Source organism: Hydractinia symbiolongicarpus, chromosome 12 (assembly GCF_029227915.1).
Source record: "Hydractinia symbiolongicarpus strain clone_291-10 chromosome 12, HSymV2.1, whole genome shotgun sequence".
NCBI classification, from domain to species: Eukaryota; Metazoa; Cnidaria; class Hydrozoa; order Anthoathecata; family Hydractiniidae; genus Hydractinia; species Hydractinia symbiolongicarpus.
In genome coordinates this window covers 14,971,675-14,992,032 of record NC_079886.1, presented here as the reverse complement: position 1 = coordinate 14,992,032, position 20,358 = coordinate 14,971,675, and the positions used below count along the sequence as shown (strand labels likewise).

The window sequence follows — 20,358 nt, the reverse complement described above, 5'->3', positions numbered from 1 at the left end:
AGAAAGAGCATCGGTAGAGAAAGTAAATGATTTTTTAGACAACAGCAGATCAATGTAATTATTATTTTTTAATCCTAATATGTTGTGAAGATAGTAATCAAACGTTTTTATGCCTCCTCCAGTTATAGATTTTCCAGTTAATGTACTATAATTTATACTATTGGTGATATATTTTACAATATCAATTATACTATAGAACCTTTTTTTAACATTAATTTGTCTACCATTTGTTAGATAAATCGTCTCGTTTTCTTCAATATTGTAAAACGTGTAAACTGAAAGTAAAACTGCCCTTGATTCCTGCATAGATAAAATGGCTAAAAAGACAAAAAAAGGAAGCATCTAATTTCAGTGCATAGAAAGAAAGCATGTTAACAGCAGTCAAACAAAAAATTGAACTTCTTAAAAATAAATATCATCCAATGAAAACATATCCTGTCCTTCAAGACCCTGAGGTGTTATCTTACCTTAAAAATCTACAGCAACACTATGTAATTGTTCCAATAGATAAGGCCGCTAATAACTTTTGCCTTTACATGCAAAAAGTTCTACGTATCACGTCTACTAACTGAAATAGGGGTACATAAGGATACATACAGTGACACATACTTCCAGGTTAATGGTATTAAGGAGAACATCATCAATGAGAATGTCAAACAATGTAAAAAAGTCGGTCTTGATGTAACGGATGAGCAACGTACACTAACCCATAATGTATTGGCTTCCTAAGATGCACAAAACACCTACATCATTCCATTTTATTGTAGCCTCCAAGCACTGTAGCAAGAAACCTCTGACTAATGTAATTTCTAGGGTATTTAAATTGATATTTGCTCAAGTTGAAAGCTTTCATAAAAAAGCTATTTTTATTCTCAGTTTGATAAATTTTGGGTTGTTCAAAATTCTTTTCCCACTATTGATAAAATTGATAAAATAAATACACGAGGTAACGCGAAAAACATCTCTACATTTGATTTCAGCACTCTATATACCAACATACCTCACAACCTTTTAATTCATGTATTATCACAGATAATTGATTTCGTTTTCGACTGTAAAAAGCAAAACAAACTGGAGTTCTCAAATACGTCCGTGTATTGGACAAACAAAGGCGTTAGCAATCATTTTTTACCAAACAGGGTCTAAAAGACCATGTTTCATTCTTGATCTCTAAATGTTTCTTTACCATTGGCAATCAAGATATTGGCATCCCCATGGGTATTGACCCTGCCCCCTTTTGGCCCAACCTGTTCTTGTACTTCTATGAAAAACAATTTGTTCAAAAATTAATCTCTGAGGGTTCTCCCAGAGCATATAAATACAACAACACAGGACGATTTATTGAGGATCTGTGTACAATAAATAATGGAGAAGATTTCCTAACATGTCACAACACCATTTACCCTCCAGAACAACACCTGAAAGTCGAACATCATTGAACCAAAGCTACATTTCTAGATTTAGATATTGAAATAAAAGACAACATTTTCATATAGAAACTCTTTGACAAAAGAGATAAATTTCCATTCCATATAGTACGCATGCCAGATCGGAAAAGAAAATCGAAATCGAAAAATCGGAAAATATACCATCATCTACCTTTTATGGACCAATCTTTTCCGAATTTTTACGAATTGGCAGATGCTGCTTACTAGTCGAAGACTTTATTTCCCGAGCTTCCATACTTTTTAATAGAATGATCAAACAAAGAGGAAATAAAAACATGATCTCCAAACAAATTATTAAAGTAATGCGTTGCTACAATAGCGTTTTTAATAAATATAACAAAAACAGTGAAGAAATAATTGAATTATTAATAACTAAATAGGAAGAACATAGTTTTGCTACATGAATTTGTCTATATTGTTATCACTTTACTGTATAAAGTCTTTGGATTTTCACACACCATAAAGTCTTTGGATATTTACACACCATATCTATCCCAAATATTTCACGGCAGGCCGTGTTTCATAATTCTTCGTCTGCTCCTGGCTAGCTCATTCATATAGTTTCTTCAAAATCAAACCATTTTTACCTGCTGGACAGTTATTCCTCCATCATATTATTATTTGCAACATTAATTAATTTTATACGCTGTCTGTGACAGTTTCTTATTTATTTCAATACTCACTTAATGCTGGACGTTCACGCTGCAGGTCAGGCTTGCTATCTCATTTATATTATTATTTATACTTTTATACTATTGTTTATACTAATGACACATTATGCTGGACATTTTATATTACAAATCGTTTCGTAGCTGGTCTTTGAAACCCGACTTATGGTACAAACCACCAAATCCCTTTTGACTTGTGACAATTGTCATTAAATATACCAACAACAAACACACCTATGACGGTGGAAATTAGCTACTCCTGCTGGGCATCCAGTGCAATTGAAACTGTTTAGAAATAATTGTCCGAAACAGTTGCACTGGTATCTACTGATGAGTCATCAGGTGTTTTCCTTTTCATTTTGTTGTTCTTTTCTTTTTTTCCAAAAACAGGTTGCATACCAAATTGGAAAACCAAGCCATTCAGAATATGGCAGACTCAATTAACTTTTGCAGTATTTCTCTCAACAAGCGTATGTGGAATATCACCTGAACATTTGAATTCAGACCATCCTTTGGCTAAAAGCATATACAGATTCAATGTTTATTATCACATTAGACATATATTCAACATACGGGAAGTCTATCTACCATATCACCAAGGATTTTCTGCTAGTAATAATACTTTTACAAGGGATAAATGTCTGCAAATGGGTAGAGCATATATATTGTTGATAAAAATTATAATAACTGGAGGAATAAAAACTATTTTAGTTTATATCAAAGTAAACAACCTGAATATAACATATTATGATGCATATTATGATTCAAACAGTTTCTGTAGAAGGATTATATAACATTCGAGAGTTCTTTCAACTATTGGTGCACAGAAGCTTAGTGTATTCGTGAGAGCCTATTCATACCTACTACTAACTTTCCACACATCTACAAGATCTAGTATTCTTGGTAATTCAGGTCCTGCATTAGATTGTCAACAGGTATTTCTAAACAACTTTGAAAACATTATTAATAGACTTGTGGATATAGTGGAGGACATCAAAAGGTTTCAGGATACACTACATTATGCTAAAAGTAAAGTCGATTATGTTGTTGGTGAGAATGTGTATATGTTATCAAGTGATTGAACCTTAGGATAGGCAAAGTTAATAATTATAATAATGAAATTCTAGTATCTAAAACAGCTTTTGGTTTAGGTACTAATCTTAAAGTAAATACAGAAACGAAACCAGATCCTATACCACCAAAGATGACAGATCCTACAATTCCAAAGAAGAAGGCTACTGATAAAACAAAATCAGAAGTAATTACAAATGAAATAACTCATGAGGAGGAGAAAATAGCCTTAATAATAACTATAACACTGTGTTTTCAATTTACTATCCATGACATCACGTATCCTAAAATACCTGGCAATGTTTTTGATTTACTGGCTAATTTACGCAATAGACTAGCAAGCGCTTTTAATTTTTTCTTATCCATTCATTTATACCATCCTTCTTTGTACTTTTAGTAGCTTCCTTTGTTGTTTTTCCACCTCCTGGTAATAATGCTTCTACTAACACACCTATGATCATACCGAATGCTGTTAGAACTGATACTATTGTAATACCCTGCTCACTGAATAGATTTTTGATTCTTTCAGCTAATGTACTTTCTCATTTATCAAGAAAATGGGATATTGAATCCTTAATTTGTGATATTTGACTCTTGAATTCACCCTCAAGAATACCAGGCTCTTGATTATGGGCAATTATTGTATCATTTAGTTTCTGTATTTCAGCCTCTATTTCTTTCCTTCCTTCAGTGCTATCCCCAAGCTCCTGTAGTTTTGTTTTTGCATCAGCCAGCAATCCCTCGTATTCCATTAACTTCTTAGTAGTCAGTCCAATTTGTCCCCTATATGTTGTCACTGATTCATCCAAACCCTTGAGTTCACCCATTGGTACTAGAACTCCACACATATACATTCTTTTTAGTGGTATCTATCATTTTAGTAGTTTCCTTGGCAGTTCTTTTATCACACATAAATCTCAATATATCCAACCTGTTTAATTTCTTTTGTAATTCCCTAAATGTATTCGATGTTTCTTTTACTGAATCCATAGATGTGTCAAAATCCATTTCATCCATAAACTCTTTGCCCAATACTTTTCCATAATCTGTATGTATTCTCCATTTACCATTTTCTAATAATGACAGTTGCACACCTTCTCCTTTATCAAACAGAATACCATTTTCTGTAATTCTAATTCTATTGTACAATTTTTTGGTGGCATCCTTAATTGCATCATCATTTGGATGTAGTTTGGTTTGTCTATATTCTCGTTTCAATAGCATTACCACTGTTTTGGACACTTTGACTTTCTCATTTTCTCTATTCCTGTCTATCCTAGCAATTCTGTTCTTCATTTCCTTCACCTCATGCATATCTCCCTGTTGTTGCATTTCTTCTATTTGTGTAATTAAATCTGTCTTTTCCATGGCCTCATCATTTATCTCATCTATGTGTATTATGTCGTCTTCATCAAATGTTCTTGTATTATTGTAACTTCTATCATTTATGTTCTACATACATGTGGTTGTGAAAATATATAATTATTTGTTCTTCCTTGTCATGAAGTATGTATAGAATAAAACACCTATGCCTGTAATAAGTGCCCATATATTTTGTGATAGCCATCTAATGACATCTTTTGCTCTATTTAGTAACCATGTGACTACTGATCCTATAATTCCAGGTATTGCTGCTGCTGGTTTTTGTGCTAATTTACCAATAGGCCGGCAAGTGCTTTCCATTTGTTCTTTATCCATCCAGACACATGGCTACCAGCATCTTCCGATGAAGAACCACCTGATGAGGCTGCTGTTGATGATCCACCACCTGGTATTAATGCTTTTACCAGCACACCGATGCTCAGACCGAATGCTGTCAGAACTGATACTATTGTAATACCCTGCCGTAATACCCACTTTGAAAGATTAAGCAATGTATCTACTTCAGCATCAGTAGTTTCCATACTAACAGGAGTATCTGGTGTTGGTAGTAGTTTTACTGCTGTTGGCATACCTCTTGGGGCTGCCCTGACAGGTGTTGCCACTGTAGCAGCTGCGGTATCATCTGTATTAACATTTTATTCCAAAAGGTATAACAAGAACATTGCTAAAACTGTTGGGCTATTAGACAAGTTGATCACTTCTATTGGTAAATTTGAACTACTTATCAGTAAATCAATAACTGATGGTTTTGTCATCGATTCAAATGAATTTAACAAACTCCAGGGTCTTGAAGTAATAAATTACTGTATCTTGAAGTAATTAATGGCATTGGAAACCGAGACCATAAAATGAAATCAACTATCGAAGAAAATAATCAAAAAACAATTATGGATGAAATACAAAATTTAAAAAACGTGATAGAAAAAAAGTAGTGTTTGCCATGAATTGCTCTATGTTTTTAACTCCTTATATTATAAGAATGGATGATGAATTCAATTAGATTTACTACTCTGATAGTGGCTATTGGAAAATTAAAAGTGCTATAAGTAAGTTAGCTAACAAAGCTGGTACAACTAATGAAGAAGCAGAAAAATGGCTACTGAAACATCCTTTATCAAATATATCTACCAGCACCAAAGTATTTTTCGAGGCCTAATTCCTCATATTCTATTATGCTACACCCAATGATATACATCAGGTAGATATCTTGTATCTTCCACATGATAAGTACAAAAGAAAAGTATGCTCTGTGTTGTAGATGTAGCTAGTAGGTATAAATCAGCATATTAACTAACCAGTAAAAGCTTGAAAGAAACTTCTGAAGTCTTTGATTGGATATATGTTAATACCGAATTAAAATTCCCACAAACATTGATTTGTGATGCTGGCAAAGAGTTTTTTGGTGATGTTTTACCAAACTTATAAACAAGCATAATGTGTAATACAACGTGGTGATCCTAGCCAACATAGAAGTCAAGGTATTGTCGAACGATTTAATAAAACATTAGCGAATACAGGATATATTCATGTTTGCTTTTAATAAGTCAGCTAATTATATCATGATATTCAAAGCTAGCTGATGGTATACATAGCTTATGTAACGCTAAGAATAAAGAAAAAACCGTAGGAATGGCCCAGTGTTTGTCAGATACATACTATTATACCATATTATTATCAAATAAACATATTTGATTGTATGGAAAAACTAATGTTGCAAATATTGAAATAAACAAACCACAACTTATGCACAAATTCCCTGCAAACTAAAAATTTGTTCCTAACTAATCTTGTTTTCATGTTATTTGGTATTTGGTATGTATATTTCGCGGAACAAAAATGGATATGGAAATAAGTCTATTAAATTTAAATTAACAAACTGCTTGTAACACGATATGTACCTCATGACGTTTATACTCTTAAATTTTGCATCAATTAAAGAAGACAATTATGAGCAAAGCGATTATGGACAAGTATCGTGTTTATGACATTGAAAAACTTCTCCTTGCATTTCAAGATTTCTCATTTTTTCATTTTTCTTTTCCTTTGTTTTCCTTTCTTGTATTTCTCTTGCTATTTTTCTGTACTCTTTGTTATGCAATACTTCATATTTTTAAGTACCAGCAGAACTACAAACATGCTTCCTAACTTTACACCATATAGAGGTGTTTTGGAGCATATTGTGGGTTTTTATTACATCTTTCTATTACCGCTTGGCTCTTCTATAACATTTGTCACACTGAGACGTTAAGGTAGGTTTCCATACGACTGCATTTCTGCTCTAGCTTGTAAAAAATAAAACATATTCAAGCATATTAAAATATTTTTAAAGTGTATAAACTAAACTCGCCTGCGAGGTTATTTTGGCCACATCCAACGCAGATGGTGATAGTTTCATTATATCAGCTGCATTTGCAACTTGCGAATGCAGCTGAAACACTTAATTTTTTCTGGGGATGGTTATAATGCTTTACTAACAGATTATAAAGTGTGTATAGCCCGATCTTTCCCCAGACTGGTTGTAATTGTCAAAGTCTTTGAGGGTGCATAGACTCTGGTACTTACATTCTGTAAGTATACATCTCATCAAGTTGTTTTACAATATGTGTAATCACAACTTTTATATCAATCACATTTTGAGAATGTAGAAAGTTTATGGGACACTAAAATATTTACTACAAAGGAATTTGAGATCTAACACTGTCTAGATCAGATTTAGCTCATTAGCCATGTCCAACCTATGCTAGCATGGAGAAAATAATACTGATAGTGATGGTTAATATTATAATATTTTATTTTCATACTGCTGCAAATACAAGGCAATGTGATGTAAATGTTTTTTTCATTCTGTAGGTACAGGAAGTGGTTCATTATCACATGCAATAGTTCGTTGCATCAAACCTAATGGCCACTTGTATACATTCGATTTTCATCAACAAAGAGTTGAAAAAGCCAGGTAATATTAACCTAAAGATGTATAAAATATACTGCTGTAAATTTTTGCAGGTTATATGCAAGAAAATATGGTGAAACAATCTTTTAAGGTAGACTTAGTATTTTTCATTAAATATAGTGCAGACAGAAAGAGTTAAATATGAAACATGAAGATTTATACTTATCAGGAAATCTGGGGGTCCCTGATAAGCAAAAAGAATGTTCATGTTGCATGGAGAAACAGCATTTGTTTTTATCAGTATAGGACATAGATTACGTAACTTCGTTCCCATATCTTCTTTTACAACTTGTAATGAAGCGTTTACCTAGTAAGATGACCTCTATATTAAATCGTGTACAGGACAAAACACCCCAGAGTTCATATCAATTGAGAATCCGAAGACACAATATTTGAAGAAAAAATATTAAAGTGGTTAAAAAAATAAACAACTGTATTGAGATTTTGAATAAGACAGCCATCATTTAAAGCCATTACACAAATCAACCAACTTTAGCCCCCAGAGAAAATTGCGTGAAAAAGCCTTGGGAACAATGTTGCATGGTAACTGTTTTTGATATCCACTCTCTCATATCAAGAAGACAAAAAAAACTGAGATAAAAATGCTGCTTTGATATCAATATATATAAAAGCACTGAGAATTTAAAAATTAACAATTCTACAAAAAAGCAACCTCGTCCTGGAGGCATTTTGTTTCTTTTCTCATAGCTGTCCCGATATGTCAATAGAATGGAGACTTAAGATGTCTTGAATACGAGGTTGATACATATACATATATGTTTGCAGACTATTTTGTGAGAGGCGTGCAATCGCACGCATACACCCCTACAAACATACGCGCAGATTTGTTTAGGCATGCAATTAATCATACAAATCTTTGTTTTCTTTATGTCTGGATAGCTTTCTGTAAATAATTATCGAAATTTAGAAAAAAGGGAAATATGAAGTCAGAGAATGATTTAAGAAGACTTTTTAACCCTCATTGGTAACTAAAATCTTTTTCATGTACGTAGAAAACCGCGTAGTTAAAATGCATATTTTTAAAATTTGCTAATTCTTTTAATTTAAAGAGATCTAACTAAAAGTTAAAATAGAAAAATAAATAAATTAATAACAAGAAAGCAAGAGATGCTATTAATAATAATTTAATCTAAATTTATTTATACGAAAAATTTTCTTGGCATAAAAAGAAACAAAATAATGAATTATTACAGATCGTGATCATCTGTAACAACGATGTGCGGAAGAGTCTTTTCACATGTTTTTTTTTTAATTTTATTATCCATTTTCATCTTACCAATCATAGTGTGCATATTAAAATGAGTGGTAGTAATGGGGAGGACAAAGTTTCATGTGTCTTATTAATTGTATTTTTCAAAATTTTCACATTTTTTGTGGCCATCTGTTGTTTGGAAGTTGTGAATATAAAAAAAAAAAATAAAGGTCATAAGTATTGTGTTCTTTTAAAAAACTTTGTTCAGAACAAATTTTAAATGGTGTGCTATTTGTGTCATTTGTTAAAGGAATATGTTCCGTTCAGTTGTGTTTTTTTGTGATTTTGTAATTCAAGCTTTATGTATTTATAATTGTATTTCTGAGAAAAATAGTATAACTAAAACAAAATAAGTAAAAAATAAAAAAAATCTTTAATAGTAACAAAATGTTATTTTAGTAAGAAATTTTATGATCCATCCTTAGCGTTGAAATGTTAAATATCGTTATTAGCCACGCTTCAACTTTCTGTATTTTAATTTACATTAAATACTGTTTGTCCCGCAAAGTTTAAATGACTTGCTCTTCGCATGTTCCCCATGCCAAAACAATAGTCCCTGTGCGGTGTAAGGAGGTAAAGGAATTTTGTTCTTAATTTTGCTTCTTGAAAATTTAATTTGCATGCACACAGCACGCGAGGAATTATTAAGGGGGGCGATTTATTGAACGCCAACCTAAAATCATACGCAATGGCTTGTGTTTGACAATGATGTTTTACTTGTTTTGGTGTATTTATGAAAACTTTTTCCTTATAATATTACCATTCAGTCGATTTTAAAAGCCTAGTATAATGGCTATAACTCTTGCACTTTCTGCTGAAGATTGGGATTTGATTCCGCTTGGCAGTGATTCAATATGGGCGAGTGAATGTTACCATAGCCCTGGGTTAACCACAGTCATGTGAGGGAACTGGGGGAGACAGAACACCGTATGGGCCGTTGGTTGTTTCAGGGAGGTGGACCCTGATTGAGTCTGCATACCTCGAAATGAGCAACTAAAATCATACGCAATGGCTTGTGTTTGACAATGATGTTTTACTTGTTTTGGTGTATTTATGAAAACTTTTTCCTTATAATATTACCATTCAGTCGATTTTAAAAGCCTAGTATAATGGCTATAACTCTTGCACTTTGTGCTGAAGATTGGGATTTGATTCCGCTTGGCAGTGATTCAATATGGGCGAGTGAATGTTACCATAGCCCTGGGTTAACCACAGTCATGTGAGGGAACTGGGGGAGACAGAACACCGTATGGGCCGTTGGTTGTTTCAGGGAGGTGGACCCTGATTGAGTCTGCATACCTCGAAATGAGCATTAAGTACTCCAGGACTCCTATCTAAGACATGGCCCCTCCAGAAAATAAACAATACATCTCTCGATATTTGCGAGGCTATCCATGTAAAAGTCACAGACATTATATTGTATTTGCTAGCAAATTCAAAACTTCTATTATGGCAGACGTTGAAGCTCGCTCTTGGGTATAGTTATCAAATATATTTTCTTTCATCGTTTTATAATATAAATTTACATGCATGTTTACATGTTTCAGCCGATAATAGCAATGTTAACGTCCTATCACTCTAGATTATAAGACCAAACGAGCCATTCAGAAGACTGGAATATATATTGTTTTCAATCAGTGAGTCTAAAACCGTTCTTAGGCATCGTTTTTGTAAGATTGTAACTATAAACGTGCCTAAGCTTAGCTGTATTTATGCTGTTTTGTTCAGGGTTTTTTTAAGTTTAAAACTTTTTATATTAGGAAACATTATTACTAATATACAGCTTAGGATTTAGCTAATTAGTTTTTGCCAAAGAATGAAAGTTGCCAAATACAGTCGACTGAAGTTAGAGAAAGAGTTAGTTAAATAAAGTTAGTTTATAAAGTTAGTTAAAAAATAACAGGTATTCTGTGCAATTTAACAAAAATCTTGATTAACCATTAATATATTTACAGGACTTATTGTTTACTCACAGTTTACTCGCAGATTAACTGTTAATATTTTACAGGGCCTATTTTTCTTTTTGAATAGGACTGAAAAGGACATATGATTTGCAAAATAGTGACAGGTGTCAGTCACCATTAAGTTTTGAACTTTTACATGAATTTATTTGGGATATGAAAAGCATCTCTGTACTTGTACTGTACATCTCAAAAGCTGTGTCACTATAAGCACCTCACTGTTTTTTTTAACAAACTGTATACCTGTACTAAAAGTCCCAGCTGGATATTCAAAAGGTTTACGTGAACATAGGCTCTCAAATTACCGTTCAAGGCTGGGTCATCCAGCTAGTTGTGTATTTTAGGGGCGGGTACATAAATTTAAATGAACCAATCCAACCTTTTCATTAGACTTTTCACAGCTACAGAGGGAAATAATAACAAATATGTAAAGGAGGATGTAAAACTGGTCAATATAAAAACACATGCTCTAACCAAAAGCATGGGCAGAGTTCCTTTTTCTAATTAAATTTGTATTAAGAAGTCCTGTACACGAAGGCATCAAACTTTCTGCACACCATAAATGAGCAAGGTTAACTTCAGTTAGAGGCCTTTTTAAGAAGAGAGCTTGATCATTCTCAACCCTTCATAAAGTCTTTTTTATAAATTTGTTTGGAAGTTGTCAAGAGCACATTTGCAAACACTGGTTGGAAGGCCTGGTGTTGCACCCCTGGTTGAGCACTTGTACAGGTAAGCAGTGCTACATATGAAGTTTTGGCAAGTTACAGTGCGTCGCAAATGCAGTGGACACAAAATACTGGTAATAAATAAAGTGATGCAGCAATTCAGATGTAATGCCTTTATCATAAAACAACCTTCCTGAGACTTGGGATAAAATTTTTCTCTGTTAACGGCAAAACAGTTGGCCAGCACTTTAATTTTTAAAATACACCCTGTGAATGTATAAAATATATTTGTGACCATATGATCGGGGCAGAGCCCAAAAAAATTGCACTTTTCCCAAATTCGGTTTAACCTTTTTTTTACCAGGAAATGAGAACCCTATTCGAGTTATTTCAATCATGAAAATTACTTTTAATGTTTTCTGCATCTTGCTTTCAAAAACGTTTTCATCAAACTGATCTAAAAACAAATCACACCAAGTGTCAAGCCATTATTTCAATTTTTCTGAACTTTATACCGCTTAAGCTGAAATGGCCCATTTAGAATTATTAAGTAAAATTTAACTATTTTTACTGCCTTGTAAGAATATTTTGTTGCAGCCAGTTCAGTCGTATGTACTTTCACCTTAAAAATGTAAAAGTTATCAACGACATTATTATTGTCACTAAGTTTATTTATGATAGGATAAACGTTTGATTTTTAATCAGGTAAACTCTGAAAACACGAAAATGCAGGATGCTTTAAGTCTTGAGGTAATATTATACCTGTCATTCAAGTAAGTTGGAAAGGACTTATTCACCCTCTCTCAGGACCAAGTTAAATTGAGTTAATTAATTCAAAATAATTATTAAACTAAATATCTTTAAAATCCATTCAGGGAAGAATTTAAAGATCATGGTTTCAGTGGTTACGTCTCGTGCGCATGTGCAGATGCATGTAAAGATGGCTTTGGTATGGAAGATGGAGCCGATGCTGGTAAATGTGCTCTTTTGTTTCTTCTGAACTTTCGGTTTTCTTTTTTATTAAGATTTTTATTAAGAGCGTGGTCATGTTACCATGATGTAAAAGGTTGCCAAGTCTCTAAAACAATAGGAAATAAATGAATTAGCAAAAATTTTTCAAGAGATTTGTAAGTGCATGTCATGCTGTGATGTCATCCTCTGGGATCAATAGTAGTGTTACAAAGTTGTAATTCATCAGAAACTGTACATTACGTGAGTAAAAACTGTAAATGGCACAGTAATTTAACAACAGGACCCTAATCGCTTGAACGAACTTGTTAGCGTCATTTGGTATTTTATAAATAGTATATTGCTAAATTAGACTTAGTTAGATATAGAACAGGTTATACCTTGAACTGCAAGGTCGACCCTTCAGGCTTCGCTGATGTCAGCAGTGGATAGTACGCTCTGGAGGCACTGCGTAGTTTTTTTCTAAAGAAGAAGGATTTGTCGCAATAAGTATGGTGTTTTTCCTGTATGTAAAATCTCCTTTAACTACAAAAACCACGCTATCAGTATCATACAGCATTCTTTAGCAGTCCCTTGTGTTATTTGGGCTCTCGGTCAAGTGCATGAGCGCGATGGTCTTTATTTTGTACGATCATTGCGGTGCAGTTGTTACCTGACCTGCCAAAGGTAATAAATAACAGATCAGTACTAGATTTGCTTTTTGCACGTCTTTAACAAGTGTGAAACGCGCATCTATCTGGACAAAATATTTTTCTGGCGAAAAGTTTGGTGGACTCCAATTGGTGCAAAACTCTAATTAACCGACAGAATGATCCTGGAACAATATTCAGGCGATTCTTATAAATATAGGAACAACCTGTTGATTTCAAACCAAGACAAAAGCTTGCAAACTTTTAACACAAAATGTTTGTTTCAATTCTGAAAAAAAAACATTAAATCAATATATTTCAGATTCAGTTTTGTCACGAATAGGTTTAAAATTCTCATGTCTTAGTGGCTAGCTAGCTACTTCTTCATTTTATATTCACATACTTCTGAACTTCTGAAAGTGGCTACCTAACTAGGTAGTGACTTTCCACGAATTTCTTAAATTTTTCTTTATCCCAAAGTTGTGTGATTGTCATCACTCTTTTTTCAGTTTATAACAAATCAGTTTTCACGAAATGTCTATAATTTTTTTTGTTGAAATGCTTTTATACACAATAATGCAGACCTCGAACTTTTTTATACTAAATTATGTTTAAGTAGAGTGAATTGGGAATTTGCCATATTTGCCACATTGAATGCGAACCCACCCTGTTTCATGACTTTTACTTTTTTTAGTTATAAGTCCTTAGTATGGATTGGGAGAAAAAATATTTAAACGGTAGTAGTCATTTATACTCATGGTTGTGTTTCCTTGGGTCTATTTTGTGAAGGTCCAATCCGGTTCTATATTTATTTATTAGACGTCCTGCATGCCAAATATTCAGGTCTTATATCTCTCAGACACTTATATATTGTCCATTACTCAAAACTAAATTTCCACAAATGTCTATAATCGCAGAAAAAAAATAACTTTCGTCAGAATTATTCATATAAATTGAAACTCATAACACTACTTATTTCATCAAGTGGAATAATTCTTTAAATTTTGGACACATGATTAATCTACTTTAACTATTTTTACAGATTTTACCTGAATATCGAAAAAAATTATGTAAACACTGGAAAATACGTTAAATAATTATCTCAAACAGGATCCTAAAATTCGTGTAGAACAAAAGTAATCGAATTTTAAGCATTCTGGTATTTTGGACAAATTTAAGCTTTCGGGAAAATTGTTGTTGCTACCATTTTCAACCATTTTTTGGGAAGTAGAGGCTTTTTTTTTCTTAGGGTTTAGGTTATGTCCAGAATTATACCTAGGTTTTCAGCTGTATTTATGTTTTATATTTTCGATGTTATTATATCCTTTATGTAAAATTTTCAATGTAGATCGTCAATCAAATGGACTATACAACATGAACTACTCGTACAAGAAATAACAAGCCCAATAATAATGACCATGGTGATTAAAAATGAAATATTTGGATGTTGGTGCCATGAAATAAATGTTCTTTGATAAGTCTTGTTTACAAGTTTAGCCTTCCTGGTAGTACATACGTGCAATTGGTATTACATTAGTATTTAAAGATTATCAATCTGACAAAATGTTTCGTAATATAGCTGCAGATATTTTTAACAGACTCCCAAGAAGCATCAGAGACGAGAAAATTTTAATTATTTTAGAAAACTTTGTTGGATTTACCATTATTCTATACCATTTTCCTTTTTTTACACATACTTCGGTTTACATACTACTATTGATTTAAACTATATATGGTTTACATGTTTGAGAGAACTGGTACCATTTGCTAAGACCAACGAGTTTTTACAGTGAGATATAAGATGAAAAACAGTGTTGTTCAAACAACATTTCTTTGTCCCACGAATCCTATGCATATGCCGAAATTTTAAAATTAATAAAACGTGAATAAGTCATATTTGTGCCGAAAAATAATTAAACATCCCTATTTTCTCTTCGGGCACAGTTTCGTCTACTATAAGTTACTTTAGCAGGCTTCAGGTGTTTTAAAACGTTAGGAATGATCTATTTACCTGATTTTAATACAATATAAACTGTTTTGTCTATCTGTACCAAGAAATATTACCCAAGGTAACTGATAGCTATTTTGTTTGGGTGGTAGAAACCAGGATTATTTTATAAAGATATACTTGTGAAATGGTTGTAAAAACAAGGTTTTGATAAAAAAAGAAAATGTTCGACTTAAATTTCATTGTATCAATTTTTCAAATACATGTACAAAAAAAAAAAAAAAATTTAAATATCCATATATAGAATTTTTTTAATGTTTGTTAAACCAAAGAGTCCATCACACAAATTTGACGCAATTTTGCTTGTTGCTCAATGTTGCGATGAATGTTGATATTAGAAACGCAGTGGATTTAAAATTATCGACATTTTTGCTGTTCTTCTGGCAAAGTGATGCAGGGTTTTGATTTACTGTAGGTTGATTTTTGAGTCTGTATGTAACTAGCTATGTTAACAATTCTGTAGCAAAGTTGTTTGTTTACATTTATAGCTACTATTATGTTGCTATAAGGTTAAAAGTTATACTATGCTGTATAAAGCTTGTAGTGAAGGCATTTTAGCCAATCAGTTATTGCTTGTCTAAGGTGTTAATATTGTACAATTTTTACATTATGTTGTCTGAACAAATTGTAAACATGCAATATTTTTTAAGTCTTTTTAGACTTGCCAGCTCCTTGGGACGCTGTTCCACATGCAAAACGTGCGTTAAAGGTAAGTTACGATTGTAGAAGTACAGTTAAGTACAAACGTTTCTGTAATATGGGGAAAGAAGCTTCGCAAAGTGACTAAGGGCCCAATTTTTATGTCAATATATGGATATCAGTGCTTCCAGTACCAACAAAAATACTGTTTTCTGTTTTTTTCAAAAGTTTAGTACTGTTAGCCGGATAATTTTGCCACTGGTCAAGAGGTAAGGATCGAAGATACTGATCGTACACGCAGTAAAATGTCTTACCTTTCTGTCAGGCACTGTTGCTGCCAGTGCTGCCATTTTATTTTTTCACGACACGCTACGGTGATTTATGTAACTTGTTTCATCAATTATTTGAATAATTATGCTATCCAAATTACAACATAATTTATTTATTCCAAAATCGAAACAAATATGACGGCTGGAAAACAAATACATGTGCCTAACACATCACCACACGCTATTCAGACTGTAAGGAATGGTTTTGAATTGGGAAGAAATTGAAAAGACTACCAATACCAAAAGTTACACTGAAGATACCAAAACCAGTAAAAAAAAAACTCTTCAAACTGTACCAGAAAAAGAACCTGCCTGGACCTCCCAAAATAATATGCAACCGCTACCTCGTTCCCAGGGTTTTTTGCCTTATTGATGAAGGTAAGGCATCAAAAAGGACCTAGTGCAGGCTGGTCACATGTTTATTTATGATAATTTATGATAATTATACCCGAAAAATAATTTGTAAACAATTATTGCCCTGAAAAAAAGTTTTTTCTGCCCGGCGCGGGAGTTTTTTGTAAACAAGAATACAACAAATATGGCGTTTGATTTATTTGTGGCGTGGTTAAAAAGACCAGCTAAAGTTTTACATCAAATCTAGGGAGGCTTGTTTGAGAATTACGCTAGAAAAAGATACCATTTTTAGTTTTACATCATATAAAGCAAATTTATCTCGATAATTAAATTGTTATATGTGTGAGGTGTTTGTCTTTTCCTGCAGAACTTGTAGTTCGCTAGCTAGCGTATATCGTCCAAATTACCTAAACATCTTAATAATTAATAGCTGGTGGCCATATATATATCGATGTTGTTAAATTTATTATCCTACTTGGTAACAAAACCCAATTTTGTTAGTCAATGTTTAAGTCTATTTTAATAATTATTTTGGTGACAAGCAGGTTGGGTTCTCTTTAAATCTTAGCTAAATTACCTGTCACATTTTTAAGAAACATTTTGTTGGCTAAACTCATGCAGATGACTTTCATCATGATGTGTGTTGTTTTTAATGCCAAAACCTCTTACGAAAATCGACAGGCAAAATGTCCTTAGTTTTGATTTTAAATATAGGAAAAATTTTTTGTGCATATTAGAAAAATTTTTGTGCAACTAGAATACCCAGCTCTTCCCATACAATTTCTTACGTGTTCTCAACAAAATTACCCACCTGCTAAAAAATAGCCATTGAATATTTCGTTTTTAAATATATGCTTCAGTAAAGGTCTCAGGATGTCATGTTAGCTAGGTAGCTGGATAATACTCAGCGCAGGCAGCTGCAGCTTATGAATATTAACAGCAATAAACTTTCAATACTTCTTAGTTAAAAGCTTTTTGCCAATATTAAACAATCTAGCTAAGCCAGATCAATAGAGTAAAGTCATTAATATTCTGACAATTTTGCTCTCATCGACAAAAAAGTTTTTTTTGATGTTGTGTCTTTTTTCGCCCGCCATTTCTAAATCTTGTTATCAAGGCAAGCGTCAAATTTGCATTTCAATTTTCTTTGGAATTTTAAAATTCGCAGTATATCTTGGAATTTTTTTTATCACGTGACCAGCCTGTTTCAGGGTCATTGTTAGCCACTCCGTAATAACATCTCAGGGGCCACAAGACCCTGGGGACGAGGTTGATGTAACCGTTTTATTGAAAAAGGAACTTAATTTAATATTAATAACAAAGTATTCAATGCATTGTGAAAAATTCTTGGGGTTCGATGTGTGGGATTAATTACAAATGATTTAACCCAAGAATTAAGACAGAAATTGTTCGAGTGACTGTCCAACATGGGTCCAGGTAATACTTTATTGCGATCATGCTTAGAGTTTCGGTGACTAACAAAATTAAATTGGAAGATCCGTACCTCTACTTCTGCATCAATTAAAAAATCTGCATCCTCTTCATTGTTTCACAGGTTTTCACCAATTGAAAAATTATGAGGTGTGCAAATCGCCAATATAATATCGGCACAAGAATTCGATATCTTTTAATTCAACCAATTTTAACGGTAGAAATTAAATTTGTATTTTATGAGGTCAAAAAGGTCGTTCAATGACATTGTATTTTTGTTGAAAAAAGAAATCAAATTTACCAGAATCCTTATATATAAATATATGTTTCGTCCTTATAAGCCGCATCTCCAATTAAAAAACTTTCATCAGGTGAACTCGTCATTGTCATTTTTTGATTTAGGTGTTGAGTTTGCAAACACGCGCATCATGTACTGATCCGGGAAAACCTGTGAACACATCAGTAAATTTTTTTGATGATTGCAGACCGCTTGCAAAACAACCGATGAAAAACCTTTTCTGTTTTTGAATGCCTCATTGTGGGTTTCCCTCGTTATGTGGCATCCATCAACTGCTCCCTTTACGACATCTATTCCATTCATTTCTCGGAATCCCTTTGCTGTATCTATCTCTTCTATATCTATCATCATCATTCATCATTCTCGGCTTAACGTCCGTTTTCCATGCTAGCATGGGTTGGACGGGGTGTATTAATGACCCTCTTCCAATCTGATCTAGACTGTGTTAGATCTAAACTCAACTGTGTCAAGTCCGTCCTTATAACCGCCTGCCAAGTCTTTCTCGGTCTGCCTCTGGGCTTTGCCCCAGGAACTATCAAGTCTCTACACTTTCTTACCCAATTATCCCCCTCCATTCTTTCCAAGTGCCCTAGCCAATTCAATCTTCTTATCTGGATAACATTTTTAATTCTACGGATACTTAGCCTGCTTCTTAGCTCATCTGAACTCTTTCTGTCTCTCAGACTGGCGTTACACATCCGCCTAACCATTCTCATATCATTCCTTTCTAAATTGTCAAGATCTTCCTGCTTCACTGCCCATGTCTCACTACAGTACAACATAACGCCTCTTACACAGGCCTCGTACAACGTACCTTTTACCTCAATTGACAAGACTCTGCTGTTCAACAAAGGAAGTAACTCTCTGAACTTTTTCCAAGCAGAACCTATCCTGCAAGTAACAATTCTTCCAACACCCCCTTCACTGCCCAACATATCACCTAAGTAACAAAAGTTCTCAACTATCTCTAACGAGCCACACTTGTACATCATTAAAGCTGGAAATACTTCATTCTCTATAATATCTTCTTTGCAACGCTTGCATACGGACGGAATGTCAGCTCTTAACCTTCCACCAATACTACTGCACTTCTTATGTACCCAATGCTTGCAAGTCTGGCAAAAAATTGAGTTACTACCAACCATTTCCCTGCAAACTCCACAAGGCCACTTTCCAACTACAAGGTCAAACTTGGCTGCAATGCTACTAATTATGACTTTAGACTTTGCTGTGTTCACCCTTAGCCCTTTCTCTTCTAGTCCTTTCTTCCACTTCTCAAACTTTTCAACTAATTCTTCCATCGACTCTGCTATGAGGACCAAATCATCTGCATACAATAACTCCCATGGACAACCTGTTCTAAACTCCATCGACAGCGCTTCTAAGACTAGAACAAACAACAAAGGACTACGTACAGAACCCTGATGTACACCAACATTTACACTAAATTTATCACTAAGTGAATCGTTAATCCTGACACGACTTCTAGCATTGCTGTACATAGACTGTACCATCGTAACTAGCCACTTATCCACACCTAATTTTCTCATAGCCCACCAAATAACTTTACGTGGCACTGTATCAAAAGCTTTCTCTAAATGTACAAAGGCAAAATAGAGATTCTTTCTCTTTCCTAAATACTTTTCCTGATGCTGTCTGAGTAAAAATGTTGCATCTGTAGTGCCACGCCCTGGAACAAAACCAAATTGCATCATATCTATATCAATTCTTTCTCTAAGTAACTTATCAATCACTCTTTCAATAACTTTCATTACTTGATCAACCAACTTCAAACCTCTACCTCTTTCTAATGCATCACCCTTGCCCTTGAAACAATTCACTATTACACTTGATTGCCACTCACTCGGAATAGCACCATTCTTTATAATCTGATAAGCAAGACTTGTAATAAGCTCAACTCCAATATATCCAGATGCTTTTACCATCTCTGCAACAATACCTGATACTCCTGCAGCCTTGCCAATCTTCAATATCCTAATAGCCTCCACTACCCATTCTGTCTTGATCTGCATAGCTGGCCCTTCTACAACATCATCATCAGACAAATTATCCTCATCTCAATCAAACTCAGTGTTAAGCAACCTCTGATAATAATTCTTCCAAGCCACCCTTTTCTCCTCCTCTTTGTTAGCCAAAACACCTTTATCATTACGTATACACTTCTCACCTACAACATCTTGATTAGTCTTCTTTATTTGCTTTGCTATCTTGAATACCTCATTGCGCTGGTCTTTCCTTCTTAACACATCTTCAAATCTGTT

The 20,358-nt window shown here is 33.6% G+C and overlaps 1 protein-coding gene across 3 annotated transcripts in view; it reads left to right on the top strand.

Moving 5' to 3' along the window:
• LOC130622231 (tRNA (adenine(58)-N(1))-methyltransferase catalytic subunit TRMT61A-like) overlaps positions 1-20,358 on the top strand; it is a 76,816-nt gene that overhangs the window by 28,270 nt on the left and 28,188 nt on the right. For all 3 annotated transcript variants that reach the window (XR_008981024.1, XM_057437669.1, XM_057437670.1), the window contains exons 5-7: positions 7,421-7,523; positions 12,295-12,392; positions 15,676-15,734. Coding sequence is in view for 2 of the 3 variants with exons in the window: in XM_057437669.1 (XP_057293652.1) it covers positions 7,421-7,523; positions 12,295-12,392; positions 15,676-15,734 (260 nt within the window). In the remaining variant the exon portion in view is untranslated. The remainder of the gene's footprint in view (positions 1-7,420; positions 7,524-12,294; positions 12,393-15,675; positions 15,735-20,358) is intronic.